At 54.2% G+C, this 26,825-nt stretch overlaps 1 protein-coding gene across 2 annotated transcripts in view; it reads right to left on the bottom strand.

Annotated features, from left to right (window-relative positions):
• KIF2C (kinesin family member 2C) overlaps positions 1 to 26,825 on the bottom strand; it is a 1,365,901-nt gene that overhangs the window by 896,250 nt on the left and 442,826 nt on the right. For both annotated transcript variants that reach the window (XM_085602797.1, XM_085602796.1), the window contains one exon: positions 20,750 to 20,850. In XM_085602797.1, the coding sequence (XP_085458923.1) occupies positions 20,750 to 20,850 (101 nt within the window). The remainder of the gene's footprint in view (positions 1 to 20,749; positions 20,851 to 26,825) is intronic.

Below are 26,825 nucleotides of genomic sequence, written 5' to 3' on the forward strand. Positions count from 1 at the left end.
CACTTTGTTTTTCAACCCCCTGTCAGAGTGCGAGAGAGAAAATGGCGGCCGCCGCTTCCTGGTTTCGACCGATTCGAATGTTTACTAAGATCTAACGGCCAATCAGAATCGCGCTCGCGCACGTCACCGTACGCGTACGGTAAGCGCACTGTAAGCGCACCGTAAGCTGGCTCAGATATATATATTGATTTAAAGGCTATTTTCTCAGAATCTACTGAACAGATTTACACCAAACCTACAAAAGGCACTTCCTTGACCTGAGGACTACCTCTCTGCCTAATTTCATTAAATTCTGTTCAGCCGTTCGGGCTGTAGCTCTGTCTAAAGGTCCTATGGAAAAATGCATGGGAAAACCGCGTTTTGGGACCCCCCTTTTATCTCAGCCCCCGCTTGACGAATCCCCCCCCGAGACTTTCAGGGTAGGAGCGGAGCTCAACGCCCCACCTATTTTGAAAATTTTGCGAGGATTCGTCGACCGGCGCCAAAGTTATTCAAAATAGAACGTTGCGGATTTCCTATGGTAAGAGGGTCCTAACTATAACTATCTACTGGCGACCGCCAGTAGATTATATATATATACATATACACACACACATATATACACATACACATATATACACACATATATATACACACACACACATATATATATATATATACACACACACACACACATATATATACACATTATCTACTGGCGTCCGTTGGACGTGCGAGCTCTTGAACAAGCTGGGGTTGCACGTCAACATGTCCAAATCGGTCCCATCTCCGGTACAGTGCATACAGTACCTGGGGGCCTCCATAGATACGCGGTCAGCAAGCGTGTCTCCTTCGGAGTAGAGACGGTTATCACTCCTTCGGAAGGCTCAGGACCTCAGGACTGCTCCATCGACGACTGTGAGAAAGGTGTCGTCTCTACTGGGATCGATGGCCTCCTGTATCTTCCTCACTCCGCACGCACGTCTACAGATGCGACCACTGCAGGAGTGCTTGGAGGATCAGTGGGATCAGAAGACAGGCTCTTGGGACGACAAGATCCGACTGTCTCTACATGCTCGTCAGTCTCTGAAGTGGTGGTGTTCGGCGGAAAACCTCCTCCAGGGGGTTCCCTTCCACAAGGACATTCCCACGACGAATGTGGTGACGGATGCTTCTCTCCAGGGCTGGGGTGCGCATTCCGGGGACCTGCAGATTCAAGGGAAGTGGTCTACTTTGGAATCGACGTACCACATCAATTTCCTGGAACTCAGAGCTGTCTTCCTGGCACTGAAGGCTTTCCTTCCGTCCTTCCAGACCAACTCGCTGCTGATACAGACGGACAATACAACCACGATGTATTACCTCAACAAGCAGGGGGGGTCGAGATCGCGCACTCTGTCGCAGGAGGCGCAGGCGATCTGGCGCTGGCTGCTGGCCCGAGGACTGACGATCACGGCCACGCATCTGCCAGGGGTGCAGAATGCTCAGGCGGACGCCTTGAGCAGGCTGATTCAGGAAAACCACGAATGGGTCATAAACGACGAAGTACTAGGAGAAGTCTTCGCAAGGTGGGGGACTCCAGACGTAGATCTGTTCGCCACCGCCGAAAACAGCAAATGCCGAGACTTCGCATCCAGGTACTACCAGCGGCGGACGCTGGGGAATGCGCTATGGATCGATTGGTCGAACAGCTTTCTGTACGCTTTTCCACCCATTCCCCTGATTCCGGCGGTGCTCATCAAGCTGTCCCAGTCCAGGGCGCGGATGATCCTGATCGCCCCGGAGTGGCCCAGGCAGTGGTGGTTCTCGGACCTTCTTCACCGGTCTCTCCTTCCTCACATGCGGTTGCCGTGCAGGCCGGACCTTCTCACGAAGTTCGGGGGGCGGATGGTGCACCCCAACCTCTCGTCTTTGAGTTTGGCGGCATGGCTCCTGAAATAGTGCAATATGGTCATCTGAATCTACCAGACGATTGTATGGAAATTCTGAAGGAGTCTAAGCGACCTTCCACTAGGACATCCTATGCTTACAAGTGGAAGAGGTTCTGTATCTGGTGTAAGTCCAAGAACTTTGATCCGACAACATGTAAGGAAGATGTCATCCTTCCATACCTTTTGCATCTGGCGCAGTCTGGCCTTAATTTCCATTCCATTAAGGTTCATCTGGCTGCTTTGACTGCTTACAGGAAGTGCCCTTCACAGACGTCCTCCTTTCAGATTCCTGTGGTTAAGGATTTTTTGGAAGGCTTGAAGAAGGTGTTCCCTCCTGTCAGACTTCCCTCGCCTTCTTGGGACTTGAATGTGGTGCTGTCCAGACTGATGAGAGAGCCTTTTGAACCTATTCACAAGGCTTCATTGCAGCACCTATCCTGGAAGGCGGCGTTCCTAGTGGCCATTACATCGGCCCGCAGGGTGAGTGAACTTCAGGCATTATGTTGTCAAGAACCTTATACTGTGTTTCATGCTGCTAAGGTTGTGATGCGTACTCACCCTAAGTTCCTTCCTAAGGTTATCTCTGACTTTCATGTCAATCAGACCATAACTTTACCTACGTTCTTTCAGAATCCCTCTTCACCAGCGGAAAGGGCTCTCCATTCCCTGGATGTCCGAAGGGTGTTGAAATTTTATCTGGATAAGACCAAGGATATTCGTAGGTCTGACCAATTGTTTGTTAATTATGGCTCAGTCAGGACTGGTCTTGCGACCTCTAAGCAGTCCATCTCTCGGTGGATTGTGTCCTGCATACAGTTGTGTTATCAAAAGGCTAATAAGACCTTAGGGGGTAAACCTAAGGCTCATTCCACCAGGGGCAAAGCTGCCACGACGGCTTTGCTGCGTAATGTTCCGATTGCGGAAATCTGTAAGGCGGCCACGTGGAAGTCGGTCCATACCTTTGCTGCGCATTACTGTCTGGACACGGATGCCAGGGCAGATGCTCAGGTTGGGCAGGCTTCGCTGCGAAATTTGTTCGCACAGTAGTGGTAGTGTCTTATGTGTTCTCCACCGCTTGTGTTGTGTGGGGATGGGCTTGCCATTCTATTCACTAGATTATGACTATACACAGAGATCCCCTACTACAGAAGGAGTAGTTTCTTTTCTGTAACTCCAGTTCTGTAGTAGGGGTATCTCTGTTATAGTCATAAGCGCCCGCCCTCCTCCCCGGTGGAGAGATACTTATTCATATGTAGAATGCTACAGGTCTGGCGTGCTACGCCTTCAAAAAGAACTGAAAGTAAATGGGACCTGCTGGGCATTCTGGGATACTGGGGAAAGTTCTGGAAAACTGGAAAGTTTTCTTAAAGGCACAGTATCCTGTTCCAAGCCACATAATGGCAGCCTATGGGGCTTGTCTGTCCACTCCTTCCTCTCTATCATTCCAGAGGCTTTTGCTGGTAGAGGCAGGGTTTTTTCCTATGTGGAGAAAAACTGGACAGGCAGTGCTGTTTGTGGATTTTGGTGGAATTCTAGTTGAAGTACTGGACAGTGTAGCCTGTGGGTATAGGCTGCATTATCTGTCTTTAAATTAAATTCTCTCTTAAAGGTGTATGCAGGTCTGCATGATTTGTCACCTTTTAGAGATTATTTTTTATTGCTCCGGGGTCCGCGCACATGGGCGGGACTATTCACTAGATTATGACTATAACAGATCCCCTACTACAGAAGTGCCTTTTGCATATATGGAGTCAATATGTTCAGTAGTTCCTGAGAAAATTGCAGTTAAAAGCACATACATATCTATAGCCGCGCACCGTGCACGCAATCTAACTTGCGCGAGCGTAATTTTGATTGGTGGTAACATGTTAGTCAACGTTCGAATCGGTCGAAATCAGGAAGTGTCGGCCGCCATTTTGTTTGTTTTCAGTGCGAGAGTGAAAAAGGAAGGCGGCGAACGTGAAAAGGGGGCAGGGTAGAGAGTTCCTGACCCCCTAGTCTTTGTCAGGGGTGTAGGAGAGTAGGGTCTGCTTTCTATGTTCACCCCCACTTTTTGCTTTTGCTTTACTGGTTTTCGACTTAGATGTGGCTGTGGGCCTGCTAATCAGACCCACAGCCCTGCTGTTCTCTCTCTAAATTAATACTATGTACTTTAGGTGCATAACCCATTTGGATAGGATCACCTTATTGGCCCCTGTACAGTCTACCCTAGGTACCCAGGGCATAGGTGTACCCTAGGCCTACCAGGGGCTGCAGCATGTATTGTGCCACCCCTGGCCTGGCCTTCCATTTTGACACAACTGGCTGATCACTCAGCTGGGGCAAGGTCGTGTAATCACCCCTTGCTTAGGTGTAGTATTCCTATACCTAACTTACATATAGACACATGTGTACCTATCAGCCACTCCTATGGCAGGCCTTGACAATCCTGGAGGCAGAGTGCTTGGTAACATGTGAGATGGGGCTCTAGCATGAGCTGAGCCTGTCTGCAGCTTTCGGAACCATGTCCTTATAGCTGTTCTATGATATAGCCTACCATATACTCTTAAAGTGCCTTATAATCTTAAACGGTTATGGTAACTATGGTTTGGCTTTAAGAAAACATGTTGTGTAAGGTGTCTAACACTCGGGAATAATACCCCCATGCCATTTCTGGACATGAGAATATTATTCCCCCCTTCTAGAGGGAAAGACATGTTAAAATCATACTTCAACTGTTAGCCTCTGACCAAAGCCTCAGCATCACAAAATGGATGCTGCTGCCACGACACAAGTCTGACCTCCTGCAGCTGGGAGTGATCCCAGCCAGGGAGGCCTGGACAATAGGTTTCCTGCTTGGGGAGGTGCTAGCACCTCCCCAGACAGCCTTTAGTGTATTGGGGCAGGGTGGGCTGAAAGGAATGAGACATGCCTGGGGCACACAAGGTGTTCCTTGCATAGTCCAGTTCAAACCGGCGCTGGGGCACTCCAGCCCCAGCTCTGGCGCGAAACTGGACAAAGGGAAGTGGGTGTAACCACCCCCTCCCAGGTCCCACCCATAAGGCGTGACCTAGCAGGTATCCCAGCCCCCCAGATTAGTATAAGAGTGGGAGTTGGGCCTCAAGACTTTAGATTATCCTGAACCTGCAAAACTGAACAGAAACTCTGGACCTTCGACATTCGACGAAAGAAGAAGACTGAAGAATCTCCCTTGTAGCCAAGGAGTGGCTACCCTGTGCAAACAGGCACCATCAAGAGACTACCCTTTGCTTTGCGACCGTTCTACGAGGAACCGACTGCAGAGCCCGACCAGAGCCTTGACTTCCAGACTTCTCCGACCCTCATCCACATCTGCAGCAGAGCTGAGATCCGTGGAGGCGACGAGCGACGTGGGACCGGCTACCTGGGAAAAGTGGCTAGTAAATTACAGCGCAGCTTCTGAGGTACCCTCGAAGTTGTGCACCGGGGATTGAGAAGCCCCAACCCCAAGCACCAACTGCACCGAAGATCAGCCCCCCACACTCCACGAGTCCTGCGTGGGGCCCTTCAGCATTTTCCTGCTTGCCGCGTCTGTCCGGTTGCTTGCCCGCTGGCTAGTGGCCTCTGTGACGACGCTCCCTGAAATCTTCTGCGCTGGTTTGGCTCCTCCAGACTGGCTCCCGCTTCTCTGCAAAGAAGAAGCACCCCAGACCTTCCTGGTCTGCACCAGAAGCAAGTCCCTTGTTCTTCGTGGGTTCCGCTTGCCAAGGCTTGGTGAGTCCTAGTCCAACTTCGACGCCGCCGACAGCAAGAGCCTTCGTGGGACAGCTCGCCTCCTGGTCCTGGTCGTCCTCGACGCTTCCTGGTCCTCCTGGCTGCAGCGACAAGCTTCACCTTCACCTGCAACTCTTCACGACATCGCCTGGTTCCTTCCTGGTTCCACGTGGTCACTGGCTAGTGACCTTGACTCTGTCCCCTCTGCTTGCAGGTTTCTTCTCTTCTTGATCCCAGCCTTGGGATCCACCGGACACTCTTCACTGACTGCCTGTCAGCATCTTTCTTCAGGCATCCATAGGAGTCGACGACGAAAACGACGCATCTTCACCCCTATGCACCCGCAGCCTGTGGGCTAGGTAACTTGGGTACTCCGGTGCTCATCAGGATAGTGACTATCCTAGTGTCTAGTTTTCAAGTCTCAACTTCCTAGCTACTCCAGAAGTGTCCTAAATCTATCTATTTCTAAACTGTAACATTGCTATTGACTTTTATGCATTACGCGTGAGTGTTTCCACTCTGCACACGAATCCCGTGGGCCTCCCACTTCCTAACTAACGCTAGTGTAGTGTAGCCCCAGCGATTCCCTAGGCCTAGGCCTATTCTATTTCCGTGACAGTGGTTCTTATACCACTTACTTAGTATATGGTTTGCGTGGCCCCTAGGGCCTAACTGTATTACTTACCTGTGTGACTTACTGTATGCATTAATAAGACTGTGTTGTACTTACCTCTAATCTCATAAAGAGTGCTGAGGGTTTGCTTAGAATAAATACGCTTTATTTTATATATATATCTGTTGTGGTGTCCTTTCATTTGGTATTCAAGGGATTATATATGGTATCACAGCTGGCTTCACATGCCATTCAGAGTTTAGCCTAAGACTGCTCTTGTCCATGCTACCACTAGGATAGCTGGTCTATAAGGTTGACTTTACAACCAATCACCATAAGGGTATTTGGACTGATATAAGGTGTACACTATAACTAGTGACATCATACATCAGGCCAACTTCTCACAAGGGGGTCCCTGAAGGACCCCGAAGGCAGAAAAAAACATTTAAATGTTTTATTTTTTTTTTAAATCGCGGGGGTGCGCGCACCCTGCAAACCCCCCCCCCCCAAAAAAAAAAAACATGTAAAAAACTTTAATACGTAGTTTATTGTAAAATAAATATATAAAAAAATACATACATAACTTAGCATTTAAAAAACCGTACAAATTCACTGAAAAAAACCATAGGTTTCACACGTTATAGTTAGGTGGATATTTCACTCGTAAAAAACCAATGAAATTCCCCCATTGTAGTTAGTTGAGATAACTATAACTCGCGCGACCGCCACTCTATCACAAGGATGATGTCATGAGTGATGTAATATGTGACGTCATGAGCAGAGGATTGCAGGCGCGCGAGTTATAGCTATCTCAACTAACTATAACGGGGGAATTTCATTGGTTTTTTTATGAGTGAAATATCCACCCAACTATAACATATATATAGTAGTTTCTTTTCTGTAACTCCAGTTCTGTAGTAGGGGTATCTCGGTTATAGTCATAATCTAGTGAATAGTCCCGCCCATGTGCGTGGACCCCGGAGCAATAAAAAATAATCTCTAAAAGGTGACAAATCATGCAGACCTGCATACACCTTTAAGAGAGAATTTAATTTAAAGACAGATAATGCAGCCTATACCCACAGGCTACACTGTCCAGTACTTCAACTAGAATTCCACCAACATCCACAAACAGCACTGCCTGTCTAGTTTTTCTCCACACAGGAAAAAACCCTGCCTCTACCAGCAAAAGCCTCTGGAATGATAGAGAGGAAGGAGTGGACAGACAAGCCCCATAGGCTGCCATTATGTGGCTTAGAACAGGATACTGTGCCTTTAAGAAAACTTTCCAGATTTCCAGAACTTTCCCCAGTATCCCAGAATGCCCAGCAGGTCCCATTTACTTTGTTCTTTTTGAAGGCGTAGCACGCCAGACCTGTAGCATTCTTCATATGAATAAATATCTCTCCACCGGGGAGGAGGGCGGGCGCTTATGACTATAACAGAGATACCCCTACTACAGAACTGGAGTTACAGAAAAGAAACTACTCCTTCTGTAGTAGGGGATCTCTGTGTATAGTCATAATCTAGTGAATAGAATGGCAAGCCCATCCCCACAGAACAGCAGCGGTGGAGAACAAACAAGACAAACCCACTACTGTGCAAACAAATTTCGCAGCGAAGCCTGCCCAAACTGAGCATCTGCCCTGGCATCCGAGTCCAGACAGTAATGCGCAGCAAAGGTATGGACCGACTTCCAAGTGGCAGCCTTGCAGATTTCCGCAATAGGAACATTACGCAGCAAAGCAGTCGTGGCAGCTTTTCCCCTGGTGGAATGAACCTTAGGTTTACCCCCTAAGGTCTTATTAGCCTTTTGATAACACAATTGTATGCAGGACACAATCCACCTAGAAACGGACTTCTTAGAGGTCACAAGACGAGTCCTGACTGATCCATAATTAACAAACAATTGGTCAGACCTACGAATATCCTTGGTCTTATCCAGATAAAATTTCAACACCCTCCGAACATCCAGGGAATGGAGAGACCTTTCCGCTGGCGAAGATGGATTCTGAAAGAACGTAGGTAAAGTTATGGTCTGGTTGACATGAAAATCAGAGATAACCTTAGGAAGAAATTTAGGGTGAGTACGCATCACAACCTTAGCACCATGAAATACAGTATAAGGTTCTTGACAACATAATGCCTGAAGTTCACTCACCCTGCGGGCTGATATAATGGCCACTAGGAACGCCGCCTTCCAGGATAGGTGCTGCAATGAAGCCTTGTGAATGGGTTCAAAAGGCTCCTTCATCAGTCTGGACAGCACCACATTCAAGTCCCAGGAAGGCGAGGGAAGTCTGACGGGAGGAAACACTTTCTTCAAGCCTTCCAAAAAATCCTTGACCACAGGGATCTGAAAGAAGGAAGTCTGTGAAGGGCATTTCCTGTAAGCAGTCAAAGCAGCCAGATGAACCTTAATGGAATGGAAATTAAGGCCAGACTGCGCCAGATGTAAAAGGTATGGAAGGATGACATCTTCCTTACATGTCGTCGGATCAAAGTTCTTGGACTTACACCAGATACAGAACCTCTTCCACTTGTAAGCATAGGATGTCCTAGTGGAAGGTCGTTTAGACTCCTTCAGTATGTCCATACAATCGTCTGGTAGATTCAGATGGCCATATTGCACTATTTCAGGAGCCATGCCGCCAAACTCAAAGACAAGAGGTTGGGGTGCACCATCAGCCCCCCGAACTTCGTGAGAAGGTCCGGCCTGCACGGCAACCGCATATGAGGAAGGAGAGACCGGTGAAGAAGGTCCGTGAACCACCACTGTCTGGGCCACTCCGGGGCGATCAGGATCATCCGCGCCCTGGACTGGGACAGCTTGATGAGAACCGCCGGAATCAGGGGAATGGGTGGAAAAGCGTACAGAAAGCTGTTTGACCAATCGATCCATAGCGCATTCCCCAGCGTCCCCCGCTGGTAGTACCTGGATGCGAAGTCTCGGCATTTGCTGTTTTCGGCGGTGGCGAACAGATCTACGTCTGGAGTCCCCCACCTTGCGAAGACTTCTCCTAGTACTTCGTCGTTTATGACCCATTCGTGGTTTTCCTGCATCAGCCTGCTCAAGGCGTCCGCCTGAGCATTCTGCACCCCTGGCAGATGCGTGGCCGTAATAGTCAGTCCTCGGGCCAGCAGCCAGCGCCAGATCGCCTGCGCCTCCTGTGACAGAGTGCGCGATCTCGACCCCCCCCTGCTTGTTGAGGTAATACATCGTGGTTGTATTGTCCGTCTGTATCAGCAGCGAGTTGGTCTAGAAGGACGGAAGGAAGGCCTTCAGTGCCAGGAAGACAGATCTGAGTTCCAAGAAATTGATGTGGTACGTCGATTCCAAAGGAGACCACTTTCCTTGAATCTGCAAGTCCCCGGAATGCGCTCCCCAGCCCTGGAGAGAAGCATCCGTCACTACACTCGTCGTGGGAATGTCCTTGTGGAAGGGAACCCCCTTGAGGAGGTTTTCCGCCGAACACCACCACTTCAGAGACCGAAGAGCATGCAGCGACAGTCGTATCCTGTCGTCCCAAGAGCCTGTCCTCTGATCCCACTGATCCTCCAAGCACTCCTGCAGTGGTCTCATGTGTAGCCATGCGTGAGGCGTGAGGAAGATACAGGAGGCCATCGATCCCAGTAGAGAAGACACCTTTCTCACTGTCGTCGATGGAGCAGTCCTGAGGTCCTGAGCCTTCCGAAGGAGTGATAACCGTCTCTCCTCCGAAGGAGACACGCTTGCTGACCGCGTATCGATGGAGGCCCCCAGGTACTGTATGCACTGGACCGGAGTCGTGACCGATTTGGACATGTTGACGTGTAACCCCAGCTTGTGCAAGAGAGCGCACGTCCATCGGAAGTGATCTTGCGCTTCCGAGAAGGATGAAGCCTTGATCAGCCAATCGTCCAGATACGGGTAGACAAACACCTTGTTCCTCCGCAGGTGTGCCGCCACCACCGCCATGCACTTCGAGAAGGTCCTGGGCGCAGACTTTAGCCCGAATGGCAGTACTGTGTATTGATAGTGATTGGCGCCGACTTGGAATCGCAGGAACTTCCTGTGCTTCCATGTTATGGGCACATGGAAGTACGCATCCTGTAGATCTATGGCACAGAGCCAGTCTCCCCGTTGCAGCTGAGGGTAAATCTGGTGCAACGATAGCATGCGAAACTTCTCTCTGCGAATCCATTTGTTTGCCTGTCGCAAATCCAGAATGGGCCTGAACTCGTTCTTGTCCTTCTTGCGAACGAGGAAGAACCGAGAGTACAGACCTCTTCCCCTTTGAGACAGAGGTACCTCTTCTACCGCCTTTTTTCTCAACAAGATGTCTGCCTCCGCCTGGAGCTCTCTCAGCTGGAATCGAGAGCTGACCGGCGGAATCGCTGGAGGCGGGCTGATAAACCGAAGACTATCCATTGCAAACAATATTCAGCACCCACTTGTCCTGAGTAATTTTTCTCCACTCTGCCGGAAAAAATTGAATGCTTCCCCCCCCCCTGGAGTGGGTAACGGTTGAGGGGGAAGTAACCGCTCAGGGCCGAGACCCGGCCGGGCCCTTGGTAGTGGTGGTAGCCTGCTGGCCTCCTCTACCCCTCTGGCGCTTCTGGAAGGGCTTGCGGAACTGCTGCTGTTGTTGCTGCTGCTGTCCCGAACCCTGCCCACGCCCTCTGCCCGAAGACCCGAACCGCCTTTGGAACGGGAGTTTCTTCTTCTCCGCCTTCTCCAACCCGACGGCCGTCAGGGTTTCCGCCTCCGCCTTCATGCGGGCCATCTCATCATCCGCATGTTTCCTGAACAGGGTTTCCCCCCGAGAAGGGCAGGTTGGCCACTCTTTGCTGCGCCTCTGGCTTGAGGGACGTCAGTTGCAGCCACGAATGCCGCCTCTGGTGGACACTATGACAGTATGCATGGGCGGCCAGCAAGGATACATCCGCCGCTGCGCCGATCACCTGGTTAGAAACCAGCATGCCTTCGCGCACTGTCTCCAAGAAGTCCTCCTTCTTGTCCCGGGGCAGCAGGTCCGCATACTGCTGCAGGGACTCCCACAGGGTCCGGTCGTAACGGCCCAACAAAGCCCCTGCACTCGCCGCCTTCATGGTGGTGGTGGCGGTCCCACACACCTTCCTGCCCGCAGAGTCCAGCCAGTGGCTTTCCTTGTCCGGGGGGACCGTCGACGAAGGGGCAGTCGCATGTTGCTTCCTCGCCGCCATCACGATGACCGAATCCGGCTTCGGGTCCACTCTCAAAAAGGTAGGGTCCGACTCCGGGGCCTTATACTTTTTCATGAGCCTGGAAGGGGCTGCCTTCGTCGTTGCGGGAGTGAGGAACAGCTCCAACGCGGGTTCCACCAGTCCTGGTACAAGAGGCAGCAGAGGGCGAGACAGATGTTTCTTATGAAGCGTCTCGAATATCACGGACGTCGTGGGTGTTGGAACAGTCACCGTGATACCCAACTTTGCTGCCCCTCTCAACAGCACCTCCTGGAAAGAGACCAAATCGTCCACCGTAGACACCCTAGTCCCCGGTGAGTCCGACAGCGTCGGGGAAAAGTCTCTGGTCGAGGAGCGCGTGTGCGACCTGGACCTGTGCCTCCTACGGCGTCGGCCTGAGTCCGACGATGACCGTCCACGGCTCCGTGACCTTCTCCTCCTGTGAGAACGGGGGCGCGACCTCTTCGGCCTCGGCCTGTCCGCCGGTCTAGCCGGTCCCGGCGATCGCGGGCGTCGTGGCTTCGGGGTTCCCTGCGGCGGAGTCGGGTACCTCGGAAGGGAAACCGACCACGGGGGAACCGGGGGCGGTCCCACTGGAGTGCGTGGCAGCGACCGAGGGGAGGGGGGGGGGGCCGAGGCAGTGTCCGCGGCTGTGGAGGCGGTGGTGGAGGCGTTGGTGGTGGTGGAGGAGTCGGAGGCGATAGGAGGCGTATACACCACAGAGTACACCGAGTCCGGCGACGCGACCTTCGCCTCGACGGCGAGGCGACCTTCGCCTCGACGGCGACGCGACCTTCGCCTCGACGGCGACGCGACCTTCGCCTCGGCGGCAAGGCGACCTTCGCCTCGGCGGCAAGGCGACCTTCGCCTCGGCGGCAAGGCGACCTTCGCCTCGGCGGCGACCTTCGCCTCGACGCCGATCTCCTCTTCGGCGGCGACGTCGACCGTCTCCTCTTCGACGGCGAACGGCGATCTCCCCTCGACGGCGAGCGCCGAGTCCGATCTCGACGCCGACTGCTGGACGGCGCCGAGGACGGCGTAGTCGCCGACGATTTAGTCGACGGCGGCCTGTACAGGTCCCTCGACGCCGATCGTCGACGCCGCTTCTCCCCAGAGCCCTGGGGAGACGGCGAACAGACGGTGGTCATCCTCCTAGACGTCGCCGTCGACACCCTCGACGGGGAGTGGGAGCGTTTACTGGTTTTCCTGCCCCTGGGGAGCCCCCCAGAGGCCTCAGCATGGGCCAAATCAGACCCTCCAGACCCACCTGGTGCCTTCAGTCTTCTCTCCTCCAGGACTTGAAGCCTGATTTTCATTCTGTCCCTCAGGGTCCTGGCTGAGAACGAGTGGCAGATGGTACAGTCTTCAGGCACGTGGGACTGGGGAAGGCAACCTATACACACCTCGTGTGGATCAGTTTTAGCCTTCTTTCTACCACATTCCGGGCACTTGTCGAACAAGCCAGGCATGTTGACAGTACCAGCTACTAAGCACTTGAAAAAGTGACAAAAATTGACAAAATCTCCAATAAACCCTTGAAAAAGGGAGAGCTCAATGCTCCAGGGTCCTGCTAGCAGGAGCCGGAAAAAAGAACTGAAAGTAAATGGGACCTGCTGGGCATTCTGGGATACTGGGGAAAGTTCTGGAAATCTGGAAAGTTTTCTTAAAGGCACAGTATCCTGTTCTAAGCCACATAATGGCAGCCTATGGGGCTTGTCTGTCCACTCCTTCCTCTCTATCATTCCAGAGGCTTTTGCTGGTAGAGGCAGGGTTTTTTCCTGTGTGGAGAAAAACTAGACAGGCAGTGCTGTTTGTGGATGTTGGTGGAATTCTAGTTGAAGTACTGGACAGTGTAGCCTGTGGGTATAGGCTGCATTATCTGTCTTTAAATTAAATTCTCTCTTAAAGGTGTATGCAGGTCTGAATGATTTGTCACCTTTTAGAGATTATTTTTTATTGCTCCGGGGTCCACGCACATGGGCAGGACTATTCACTAGATTATGACTATACACAGAGATCCCCTACTACAGAAACATATACATATATATATATATATTATATATATATTTATATGTATATATGATACACATACACATATACATATATACATATATACATACACACACACACACACACACATCCCTCTCTCCCACCCTCCCCTCCCCCTCCCCCTCCCCCTCCCCCTCCACCTCCCCCTCCACCTCCCTCTACCTCCTCCACCTCCCTCTACCTCCCTCTACCTCCCTCTACCTCTACCCCTACCTCCCTCTACTCTACCCCTACCTCCCTCTAACCCCCCTCCCCCTCCCCTCCCCCCTTCCCCCCCCCTCTCCCTCCACCTCCCCCTCCCTCCACCTCCCCCTCCCCCCACCTCCCCCTCCCTCCACCTCCCCCTCCCCCCACCTCCCCCCTCCCCCTCCCTCCACCTCTACCTCTACCCCCTCCTCCACCTCTACCTCACCCCCCCTCCCTACCTCTACCCCCCTCCACCCCCCTCCACTCCCTCCACCTCCCCTCTACCTCCACCTCCCCCTCCACCTCCCTCCACCTCCCTCCACCTCCCTCCACCACCTCCCTCCACCTCCCCACCTCCCCCTCCACCTCCACCTCCACCTCCCCTCCCACCTCCCCCCTCTCTCCCCTCCCCTACCCCTCTACCAACCTCCACCTCTACCTCTACCTCCCTCCACCTCTACCTCCTCTACCTCCCTCTCACCTCCCTCTACCTCCCCTCTACCTCCTCTACCTCCTCTACCTCCCTCTAACCCCCTACCTCCCTCTACCTCTACCCTACCTCCCTCTACCTCTACCCCTACCCTACCTCCCTCTACCTCCCTCTACCTCCCTCCACCTCTCCTCTACCTCCCCTCTACCTCCCTCTACCTCCCTCTACTCCTCCACCTCCCCCTCCCTCCCCTACCTCCCTCTACCTCTACCCCTACCTCCCTCTACCCTACCCCTACCCCTACCTCCCTCTACCTCTACCCCTACCTCCCTCTACCTCTACCCCTACCTACCTCCCCCTCCCCTCACCTCCCCCTCTCCTCCCCCTCCCCTCTCCCCCCACCTCCCCCTCCCCCCACCTCCCCCTCCCCCTCCCCCCACCTCCCCCTCCCTCCATCTCTACCCCCTACCCCCCTCTACCCCCCTCCACCCCCTCCACCTCCCTCTACCTCCCTCCCTCTACCTCCCTCCCTCTACCTCCCCCTCCCCTCTACCTCCCTCCCCCTCCCCCTCCCCCACCTCCCCCTCCCTCCCCCTCCCCCTCCTCCACCTCCCCCTCCCCCCACCTCCCCCCCCCCCCCCCCACCTCCCCTCCCCCACCTCCCACCTCCCCTCCCCCCACCTCCCCCACCTCCCCCTCCCCCCACCTCCCCCACCTCCCCTCCCCCCCACCTCCCCCTCCCCCCACCTCCCCCCACCTCCCCTCCCCCCACCTCCCCCTCCCCCCAACCTCCCCCTCCCTCCACCTCCCCTCCCCTCCACCTCCCCCTCCCCCCACCTCCCCCTCCCCCCACCTCCCCCTCCCCCCACCTCCCCTCCCTCCACCTCTACCCCCTCCCTCCACCTCTACCTCCCTCTACCTCCCTCTACCTCCCTCTAACCCCTACCTCCCTCTACCTCTACCCCTACCTCCCTCTACCTCTACCTCTACCCCTACCTCCCTCTCTCCTCCACCCCTACCTCCCTCCCCTCCCCCTCCCCCTCCCCTCCCTCTACCTCCTCTACCTCCCTCTCCCTCCCTCCCTCTCCCTCCCTCTCCCTCCACCCCTACCTCCCTCCCTCTCCCTCCACCCATACCTCCCTCCCTCTCCCTCCACCCCTACCTCCCTCCTCTCCCCTCCACCCTACCTCCCTCTCCCCCTCCACCTCTACCTCCCTCTACCCCCCTCTACCCCCCTCTACCTCCCTCTACCTCCCTCTACCTCCCTCTACCTCCCTCTACCTCCCTCTACCTCTACCCCTACCTCCCTCTACCTCTACCTCCCTCCACCTCCCCCTACCTCCCTCCACCTCCCTCTACCTCCCTCTACCTCTACCCCTACCTCCCTCTACCTCTACCTCCCTCCACCTCCCCCTACCTCCCTCCACCTCCCCCTACCTCCCTCCACCTCCCCCTCCACCCCTACCTCCCTCCACCTCCACCTCCCCCTCCACCCCTACCTCCCTCCACCTCCCCCTCCCCTCCACCCATACCTCCCTCCACCTCCCCCTCCCCCTCCACCCCTACCTCCCCCTCCCCCTCCACCCCTACCTCCCTCCACCTCCCCCTCCCCCTCTCCCTCCACCCCTACCTCCCTCCACCTCCCCCTCCCCCTCTCCCTCCACCCCTACCTCCCTCCCCCTCTCCCTCCACCCCTACCTCCCTCCCCCTCTCCCTCCACCCCTACCTCCCTCCCCTCTCCCTCCACCCCTACCTCCCTCCCCCTCCACCCCTACCTCCCTCCCCCTCCACCCCTACCTCCCTCCACCTCCCCCTCCCTCTCTCCACCCCTACCTCCCTCCCCCTCTCCCTCCACCCCTACCTCCCTCCCCCTCTCCCTCCACCCCTACCTCCCTCCCCCTCCCCCTCCCCCCACCTCCCCCTCCCCCTCCCCCTCCCTCCCCCTCCACCTCCCCTCCCTCCACCTCCCCCTCCACCTCCCCCTCCACCTCCCCCTCCACCTCCCTCCACCTCCCACCACCTCCCTCCACCCCCCACCACCCACCTCCACCTCCCACCCCGCCACCCTCCACCTCGCCACCCCTCCACCCTCCACCCCTCCACCTCTCCACCCTCCACCTCTCCACCTCCATCTCTCTCTCTACCTACCTACATCTCTCTCTCCCTACATCTCTCTCTCTCCATCTCTCCATCTCTCTCTCTCCATCTCTCCATCTCTCCCTCCATCTCTCCCTCCATCTCTCCCTCCATCTCTCCCTCCATCTCTCCCTCCATCTCTCCCTCCATCTCTCCCTCCATCTCTCCCTCCATCTCTCCCTCCATCTCTCCCTCCATCTCTCCCTCCATCTCTCCCTCCATCTCTCCCTCCATCTCTCCCTCCATCTCTCCCTCCATCTCTCCCTCCATCTCTCCCTCCATCTCTCCCCCTCCATCTCTCCCCCTCCATCTCTCCCCCTCCATCTCTCCCCCTCCATCTCTCCCCCTCCATCTCTCCCCCTCCATCTCTCCCCCTCCCCCTCCACCTCCCTCTACCTCCCTCTACCTCCCTCTCCCTCCCTCTCCCTCCACCCCTACCTCCCTCCCTCTCCCTCCACCCCTCCCTCCATCTCTCCCTCCATCTCTCCCTCCATCTCTCCCCCTCCATCTCTCCCCCTCCATCTCTCCCCCTCCATCTCTCCCCCTCCATCTCTCCCCCTCCATCTCTCCCCCTCCATCTCTCCCCCTCCCCCTCCCCTCCCTCTACCTCCCTCTCCCTCCACCCCTACCTCCCTCCCTCTCCCTCCACCCCTACCTCCCTCCCTCTCCCTCCACCCCTACCTCCCTCCCCTCCCTCCACCCCTACCTCCCTCCCTCTCCCTCCACCCCTACCTCCCTCCCTCTCCCTCCACCCCTACCTCCCTCCCCTCCCTCCACCCCTACCTCCCCCTCCCCCTCTACCTCCTCTACCCCCCTCCACCTCTACCTCTACCTCCCTCTACCCCCCTCCACCTCTACCTCTACCTCCCTCTACCCCCTCTACCTCCCTCTACCTCCTCTACCTCCCTCTACCTCTACCCCTACCTCCCTCTACCTCTACCTCCCTCCACCTCCCCCTACCTCCCTCCACCTCCCCCTCCACCCCTACCTCCTCCACCTCCACCTCCCCCTCCACCCCTACCTCCCTCCACCTCCCCCTCCCCCTCCACCCCTACCTCCCTCCACCTCCCCCTCCCCCTCCCCCTCCACCCCTACCTCCCCCTCCCCCTCCACCCCTACCTCCCTCCACCTCCCCCTCCCCCTCTCCCTCCACCCCTACCTCCCTCCACCTCCCCCTCCCCCTCTCCCTCCACCCCTACCTCCCTCCCCCCCTACCTCCCTCCCCCTCTCCCTCCACCCCTACCTCCCTCCCCCTCTCCCTCCACCCCTACCTCCCTCCCCCTCCACCCCTACCTCCCTCCACCCCTACCTCCCTCCCCCTCCACCCCTACCTCCCTCCACCTCCCCCTCCCTCTCTCCACCCCTACCTCCCTCCCCCTCTCCCTCCACCCCTACCTCCCTCCCCCTCTCCCTCCACCCCTACCTCCCTCCCCCTCCCCCTCCCCCTCCCTCCACCTCCCCCTCCCCCTCCCTCCACCTCCCCCTCCCCCTCCCCCCTCCCTCCCCCTCCACCTCCCCCTCCCTCCACCTCCCCCTCCCCCTCCCCCTCCCCCTCCCCCTCCTCCCCCTCCCCCTCCCTCCACCTCCCTCCACCTCCACCTCGCCACCCCTCCACCTCGCCACCCCTCCACCTCGCCACCCCTCCACCCCTCCACCTCGCCACCTCGCCACCCCTCCACCCCTCCACCCCTCCACCTCTCCACCCCTCCACCTCTCCACCTCCATCTCTCTCTCTACATCTCTCTCTCCCTACATCTCTCCATCTCTCCATCTCTCTCTCTACATCTCTCCATCTCTCCCTCCATCTCTCCCTCCATCTCTCCCTCCATCTCTCCCTCCATCCCTCCCTCCATCTCTCCCCTCCATCTCTCCCCCTCCATCTCTCTCTCCCTCCATCTCTCTCTCCCTCCATCTCTCTCTCCCTCCATCTCTCTCTCCCTCCATCTCTCTCTCCCTCCATCTCTCTCTCCCTCCATCTCTCTCTCCCTCCATCTCTCTCTCTCCCTACATCTCTCCCTCTCCCTCTCTCTCTCCCTCTCCCTCTCTCTCTCCCTACATCTCTCTCTCTCCCTACATCTCTCTCTCTCCCTACATCTCTCTCTCTCTCCCTACATCTCTCTCTCTCTCCCTACATCTCTCTCTCTCTCCCTACATCTCTCTCTCTCCCTACATCTCTCTCTCTCCCTACATCTCTCTCTCTCCCTACATCTCTCTCTCTCCCTACATCTCTCTCTCTCTCCCTACATCTCTCTCTCTCCCTACATCTCTCTCCCTACATCTCTCTCTCCCTACATCTCTCTCTCCCTACATCTCTCTCTCCCTACATCTCTCTCTCTCTACATCTCTCTCTCTCTACATCTCTCTCTCTCTACATCTCTCTCTACATCTCTCTCTCTACCCATCTCTCTCTCTCTCCATCTCTCTCTCTCTCTCTCTCTCTCTCTCTACATCTCTCTCTCCCTACATCTCTCTCTCCCTACATCTCTCTCTCCCTACATCTCTCTCTCTCTACATCTCTCTCTCTCTACATCTCTCTCTCTCTACATCTCTCTCTCTCTACATCTCTCTCTCTCTACATCTCTCTCTCTACATCTCTCTCTCTCTACATCTCTCTCTCTCTACATCTCTCTCTCTCTACATCTCTCTCTCTCTACATCTCTCTCTACATCTCTCTCTCTCTCTACATCTACACACACATATATATATATGTATATATATATATATATCAAAGCTCAAAGTACCCTAACGTACAAGGCGCACTCGGGCCTCAGCTGCACACAAGGAGCCTTGATAGGTAAGCACGCCTCCAACACAACAATTCCTTTCACTGTTCAAAACTGCCCTGGATGCCTGACGCGTTTCGAAGTGTCCCCACTTCTCTTCAGAGGCTTTGGCAGTTTGGAAAAAGCGCTTAGGGCACCACCCCCTTAATTGCATAGATGCACGACCTGGATGGGCTTGTGGGATTTGTAGTGCCTCACGTTGCGCAAATGTTCAGGTGGCAACCTTTCAAGCCCACAGATGGGCCTCGCTGTGCGTGATTCGTGCAACATCCATACGCTGCTGCCCCACAATATCGGCCCATAATTAAAGACCGCATGGCCCCCGGTTCTCTCAGGGTGGTGCTCCTCCCGCGGCAGGGTAACCGCGTAAATATCAAAGCTCAAAGTACCCTAACATACAAGGAGCACTCGGGCTTTGAGCTTTGATATTTACGCGGTGACCTAGATAGAGAGAGATAGAGAGAGATACAGACAGAGAGATAGAGAGAGATAGAGAGAGATAGAGAGAGATAGAGAGAGATAGAGAGAGATAGAGAGAGATAGAGAGAGATAGAGAGAGATAGAGAGAGATAGAGAGAGATAGAGATAGAGAGAGATAGATAGAGATAGAGAGAGAGAGATAGATAGAGAGATAGATAGAGAGATAGATAGAGATAGATATCCCCCCCTCTCTCTCTCTCTATATATATATCCCTCTCTCTCTATATATATATATATCCCTCTCTCTCTCTATATATATATCCCCCTCTCTCTCTATATATATATATCCCTCTCTCTCTCTCTATATATATATCCCCCTCTCTCTCTATATATATATCCCCCTCTCTCTCTCTCTATATATATCCCCCTCTCTCTATATCCCCCCCTCTCTCTCTCTATATCCCCCTCTCTCTCTATATCCCCCTCTCTCTCTCTATATCCCCCTCTCTCTCTCTATATCCCCCTCTCTCTCTCTATATCCCCCTCTCTCTCTATATCCCTCTCTCTATATCCCTCTCTCTCTATATCCCCCTCTCTCTATATCCCTCCCTCTCTCTATATATCGCTCTCTCTCTCTATATATATCCCTCTCTCTCTCTATATCGCTCTCTCTCTCTATATATATCCCTCTCTCTCTCTATATCCCTCTCTCTCTCTCTATATATATATATATCCATATATATATATATATATATATATCCATATATATATATATATATATATATCCATATATATATATATATATATATATATATATATATATATATATATATATATATATATATATCCCTCTCTCTCTCTCTAATTAAGCATACCAGGTGTAAAACTTACAAGGCTATCAAAATCACACTTCTGTATCACTGACAAGGCCAACCACTGATTAAAGTCCGTAAACGACTTTAGCAACTCACTTCACAAATGAGTACCACGAATAAAAATACAGCCCCTACCATACAATTAGGGGCAGGTTTGACAAACCTACTAGGCACTGGACAGTGTAGAGCTGGGTATTAATCTGCTATATTACTGATATAATTATCAGTAAAAGAAAGACTTTTGGAAAATGCAGTAAAACGGTTTTATTGTTCCAATATATAGCAGGACCATAGGACTTTCATAATTTTCATAAAAATGAAGACCCCGTGATTCAGAAATCACTCGTTAGCTGAAAATTGATACTGCCATGTAGGGTATTTTAGGTATTCATTTTCATCAGTTTCCTCACCTGTGCACGTTTAGTTCTTAGCTCAGAGTTAAGTGCTTTCTTTTCTTCTCTCTTGTTTTTCATTTTCTCCATCTCTTTTACAATGTTTGATTTTCTTCGAGCTAAGGAAAGCAAAATATGGTATTGGTTTACATGTTACATAATTCTGCCACACCCAAAAAAGCTGAAATCATTCCAGGGAAAAAAAAAGACAATAAAAATAGATCCAGTGAAAGACTTCAAACCATCAGAGGGGCGTTTCTGATATAGGCACTCAAAATTCAATAACCAGAAGCAAATGGCGCTGTTACGTAGCAAGAAATTTAAAAGACGTGTAATTGAATTTCTGCAACGCAGTGCTAGAACTACATTTTAAATAGAAATCTTTATGGTAATATACATGGGAATTTATTTTAGATAATTATATGCGTTAAGCATAAAATGCTTTAAATAAAATGATGCAAATAAACTCCAGGTGGATGAAAGAAATCCATCCTTTTAATGTGTGCCTTTGGACTTGTGTCCTCAGACCATGACTGAAGCAAATGTCTCGCCAGTGAGACACCAAAGATTCATCTTTCACTAAATGTACACAAAATGGAGGGGATGCTTGAATTAATCTGTCATTGACACTAGGGGGCAACAACCAAGTCCATCCCTTTTTTCCCACAATGCCACCTCCGATTGCATCCACCCATAGGCAAACCAGCCTTGATTCTGTTCCAATAAGTAAAGTCCAGCCAAATGCCAAACCAGGTCCTCGGAACTGGAACACAAGCAACCCAAGACCAAATACACACACACACACACATATATATATATTTACACACATATACCTATATAACCTACAGGCGGTCGCCAGTAGGTAGCTATAGTTAAGACCTAGTTTCCATAGGAATAGCATTTTTTGACTTGCCTATAACTTTGGCGTCGTTTGACCAATCATGAAATTTTCCTAAAAAAGTGTCATGGTAGTTGTAGGTTCTGTGTATCGTGGAAAGTTTGGGGGTGATCAGTGCAGTGTGGACCGAGAAATAGGGGCGCAAAATATGGGTGCATTTGTACCAGTAATACCGGGACGCAACCTAACAAAAAGTTACGGCCGCCATTTTATCGAAAAAGAATCCCAGGGCTCAAAATTTGTGTCAAAGCCAACATAAGGGGTCAAGGTCGAGATACTCTGACCCCATGTTTTAGAAATTGGGGCGTTGGTGACAGAAGTAGTGTTCAAAATGGATTCTTTTTAATTGCATGCGCTATTTGGGTTTTAAAGATGGCATTTAAAGAAACCCAATACAAACATACGAGGAGTTTAAACAAGTTTTTAAAGCATGTATATAGTAATGGTAAAGGCAATGTTTACAATAGAATATTTGTTATTTTTGCATGTGCTGGTGGCGGTCAATACAAGTGTCTTACACTGTCAAAAACGTGATATTCGGGGGGCGGAGCTTGGCTCGCGATGAAGATGGCCGCCTGAGCCTCGAGCTCCTCCACGCCGCCAGTCTATCCTGAAAATATCCGACTACCCTTCACCAACAAACGACATATGGGAGCTGTATCCTTGTGCCTGAGTGCCTCCGCATCCCGACGCTGAGACTCCGGGCCCCCTTGGCCGCCCCAATCCGAAGTTACGGGGCTTACCTGCAGGCGGAGCGCTGGGCCGCGGCTCCCCGGGCTGGAGTGACCTCGGGGCGGAGCTGCGTCGCCCTGCGTGCGGGACGGCACTTCGGAGCAAGCCGGTCCCCGGCGCTGCGGAGACCTGACTCGCTTGGCCCCTTCCTGGTCCCTGCGGAGGGGGGGACGAGGCTTTGCCCGCTCTGGCTGCGGTTTTCACCGGTCCCCACTTCACGAGCGAGGGAGCCTGATCGACGTGCTGGGAGCTCGGAGGGGAGTCTCGGTGTCCCCCCCCATCCCCCCCTGGCCTGGACGCGGCGACCTGGAACGAGATCTGAGCCACGAGGCGGCCTGCGTCGGGGTGGAGGCGTCGTAGAGGGGCCTTCGACGTAGAGGTTAGTGGACTGCGCTCCCACCCGGACTACCCTGGAACCCAGAAGGTGCGCGTTACAGCCATTTTGCGCCCGCCCAGAGAGACAGTGCGCACCCGATGCCGGATGCGCCCCGGATGATGCCCGCGTAGAGAGTGGGCTGGTGCAGGGAGCGCTAAGCTATAAATAAGGCCCTGGGGGGAATAGTGCCAAGAACTGCCGGACTCTTGCTTGAAGCATCGGACCTCTCCCGAGCCCCGGCTGGGGTTGAGTCTCCCCCGGGAACATTGCCCTCAGACGCCACGAGAGGAGGGCATTGCCCTCGTGGGGGGGGGACGTTGCCTCGTCCGGACTCGGACCGCCTCAGTTTCGACCAACACTGCTGCGTGGGACGGACATAGTGGGCGTCTAGAGGTAGCGCAACCACCGCTGAGTCTCGGGCCACTCGTCCCGATAGGAGTCGTGCCCCCTGGTACGCCTGGCCTGCATCACGTGGTCTGCTGCTGCTTGTATGCTTGTGACATTTGGGACGCAGTGGATGGGTCGTAGGCGCTCAGATTGATATTATTGCCGGCGATAACGCACCTGGAAGACTGCGCAGTCCTTAACGCCCAGCCGGCCCTGCATATAGCAGTGACATTGCAAGGAGCGGCCCGAAAGACAAACCATACTAGTCTATTCTGCCTCGAGTGGCACGGCCCGAGCGCTTTGTGGACTCCAGAGTGGGCGCTTCCACAACTCCTATCTGCGACATCTCACTTCCCCGGAAGCAAGCGGAGCCATCTCCGGGCTCACCCCGCACGCGTGCCATGCACACCCCGGGTCGCCTGGGCCCAGGCGGGCCTGGTGCGGGCACGGCGAGGGCCGGACAACATGGGGGGAAAGGGCCACCGCGGAGGGGCACAAGCGAAGCCTGAGAAGTACGCATTCCTCAAGGACCAGGGTGCGACCCCCCCCCCCCCCCGGATAAGACTGCGGAGTTTACGCTGGCGGATGTCATGGCCACGCTGACCCAGATGCAGGCCTCGATCGGCACGATCTCCACGGAGGTTACACTCCTCAGGGCTGATGTCGCTAAAATCAACTCCAGACTGACCGAAGTTGAGGCAGCCACGGCAACCCTCACCCATGACACGGCCGACCATCAGAAACGCATACAAACTCTCGAACAGGTGCAAAAACAGCTGCTGGCCAAGCTGGATGACCAGGAAGGCAGGTCCAGAAGAAACAACGTCCGGGTCGTTGGCGTACCGGAGAAAACGCGGCCCGGCTTTGGACCTCTTTGTGGAAAAATTAATCACCGAACAGCTGCGGCCTCGTGGGCTCTCAAAATTCTTCTCGGTAGAAAGGGCGCACCGAGTACCGGGTGGTAGGCCTCGACCGGGGGCCCCCCCGCGCCCGATCCTGGCCCGCATTTTCAACTTTCGTGACCGCGATGCAATCCTCCAGGCGGCCCGCGGTGCGCCCCCACTCCGGGTGGACAACAGCACAGTCACCCTCTATCCGGATTACACAGCGACAGTGATGCGGCAGCGAAGAGACTTCACAGCGGTCAAGGCCGAACTCCGGACTCGAGAACTTAAATATTCCATGCTCTTCCCGGCGTAGCTGCGGGTAGAGGCTGAGGGTCGCACATGGTTCTTTGCATCGCCTGCAGAGGTGTCGGAGTGGCTTGAGGGATGGCGTCCAGCGAGAGCGAAAAGTCGCACGGAGCGTGCCCCTGGCGGCCTCTCCGCCTCCCCTAGGAACTTAGATGTCGAGGAGTCCAGAGCAGAGGATGGCGTGCCTTGAAGTCGAGCCTATACACGAACAGCCATCGTTGGGGATGGTGGATGGGCCTGGCCTGGGTGCGCCCGGCGGCCAATGAGGCCTAGAGGCGAACAGGGGCTGCAGATTCTTGACCTTGTTGACTCACCGTACATTTGGATATATGAAGGGACGAACATATGGTGTGGGGATCGGCGGCGGGACTGTGAGCGGCTTCCCCCCACACGCAAGTACCAAGTTAATGGGAACTAAGCACTCTGCTGAGTTGGGGTGGCGGGTAGTTCTAAATCCGCTGGGCAGGGAGGCAGGGAGGGGGGTGGGGGGTATGGGGTTTTCTCGGAATGTTGGTTTGTGTTTTCTTTTAGGTTTGTCAACTACTCATTGGTCTGTTAGGCTTGTTAGACATGTGCAGGCACACAAGGGCGACACACGACCGTGCGCATCTCCCGCATCCATACACGAATATGGCGTCACCCACTATGACACCAGAGACTAATGTTAAACTACTAGACGTCCATACACAGCAGCGCTGTCCTTCTTTCAGTATTCTGTCCTGGAACGTTAACGGGTTGGGGGACAAGATCAAACGGGGATTAGTGCTGCAGTATCTTAAGCGTAGAGGGCCTGCGGTGGCACTCTTGCAAGAAACACATTTAGTGGGCACTACCACCAAAGCCCTGGACAGATGGGGGTTCAAGATGGCGATACATTCTGAGTTCACAACCGGATCCAGAGGGGTGGGCATACTGATCAACAAACGCTCCCCCCTGATTCTTCTTGACTCTCGTCGAGAGGAGCATGGTCGCTTTGCGGCACTGACCTGCCAATGGGAGGGGAAAGTGTACAACTTAGTGACCGTCTACATCCCCCCCGACACTGCACCAGACCTCCTTCAGGGCATTGGGTGAATTCCTGTTGGCACTGCCACAGGGCGAGCTTGTCATGGGCGGAGACTTTAACGCGACTATGGACCCTTCGCTTGATAGGTCGTCCTGCAGGGCGCACGGCGGTGACACCTCCATTCTTCGAGAATTTACAGGGGCGCTGGGCCTCAGACACATGGAGGGCATATAGGCAGGAGGAGAGGCAGTACACCTTCCTGTCCGGAGCACACAACACTCTTTCCCGCATAGACTATATCTTCACATCACCCGCTGGGTTCAAAGGGATGACTGAAGTATCACACCTCCCTAGGGGCATTTCGGACCACTCACCGGTGGTCATCTCGTTTGCTACCGTCGACCGCTGTAACCGCACCGTATTCCCGATTCACCCCGGGTTTCTCAAAATCCCTAAAATCAGTAATACCCTTAAAACGGCGGGCAAACACTATTTCACTGAAAACACTGACTCTGTCGGGAGCCCAGCAACCCTCTGGGAGGCCTTTAAAACAGTCCTACGAGGGCAGTCCGTCTCAGTCATTACGGCGCACAAGAAAACCCAGCGACTCGCTGTGCTGGAGCTCGAGCAAGGGGTGAGTGAGGCGGAAGCGCTTCATGCCACGCAGGCAGACGAGGACTCCGCACATAAAGTCCGCATTGCGCAGCAGGAATACAGATCCCATCTTTGGGAGGCAGCACGCGCTAAACAGGTGGCAACTCACCATACGATCTACGAACTAGGGGACAAAGCCGGCAAACTCCTGGCATGGCTGGAAAGAGGGGAACGTGCGGCGCGGTGGGTGGCCCGGATTCAGCTCGGAACCGGGGAATTTACCTCGGAGCCCAGGCAAATAGCTGGGGCTTTCGCGGCCCACTACAAAACGATATACACTCCGGAGGCCTCCTTTACCGTCGCAGACAATGAGCTCTTCCTTCGGGACATCACAATGCCTCGACTGCCCCCTTCGGGCGTAGCGGCCCTGGATGCGGACCTGACGGCTGAGGAGCTCACACTTGCGATTCTGGCCCTCCGCACCGGGAAGGCGATGGGGCCTAATGGATTCCCGATTGAATACTATAAACAAAACTCCTCCCTAGTGGTCCCGCACCTGCTAGCCATGTATAGGGACGGTCTATGGACCGGGATCCTCCCCCGCGATCAGAGGATGGCCACGATAGTGGCGATCCCGAAACCTAACAAACCGACGCACGAATGTTCATCTTACCGCCTGATCTCATTACTGAATGCTGAGGCGAAGATCCTAGCCAAGGTGCTGGCGACACGACTACAGCCATACCTCTCTACCCTAATACACCCGGACCAGTCGGGATTTATGCCCCACCGAAACACTTCCCTAAACATACGACGTCTACATGGAATTGTTGCGTGCCGCTCCTCGATAGAGGAGGACGCGGCCATCCTGTCACTAGATGCGCGGATGGCGTTCGACAGGGTAGAAT

Source organism: Triturus cristatus, chromosome 4_2, assembly GCF_964204655.1.
Source record: "Triturus cristatus chromosome 4_2, aTriCri1.1, whole genome shotgun sequence".
NCBI lineage: Eukaryota > Metazoa > Chordata > Amphibia > Caudata > Salamandridae > Triturus > Triturus cristatus.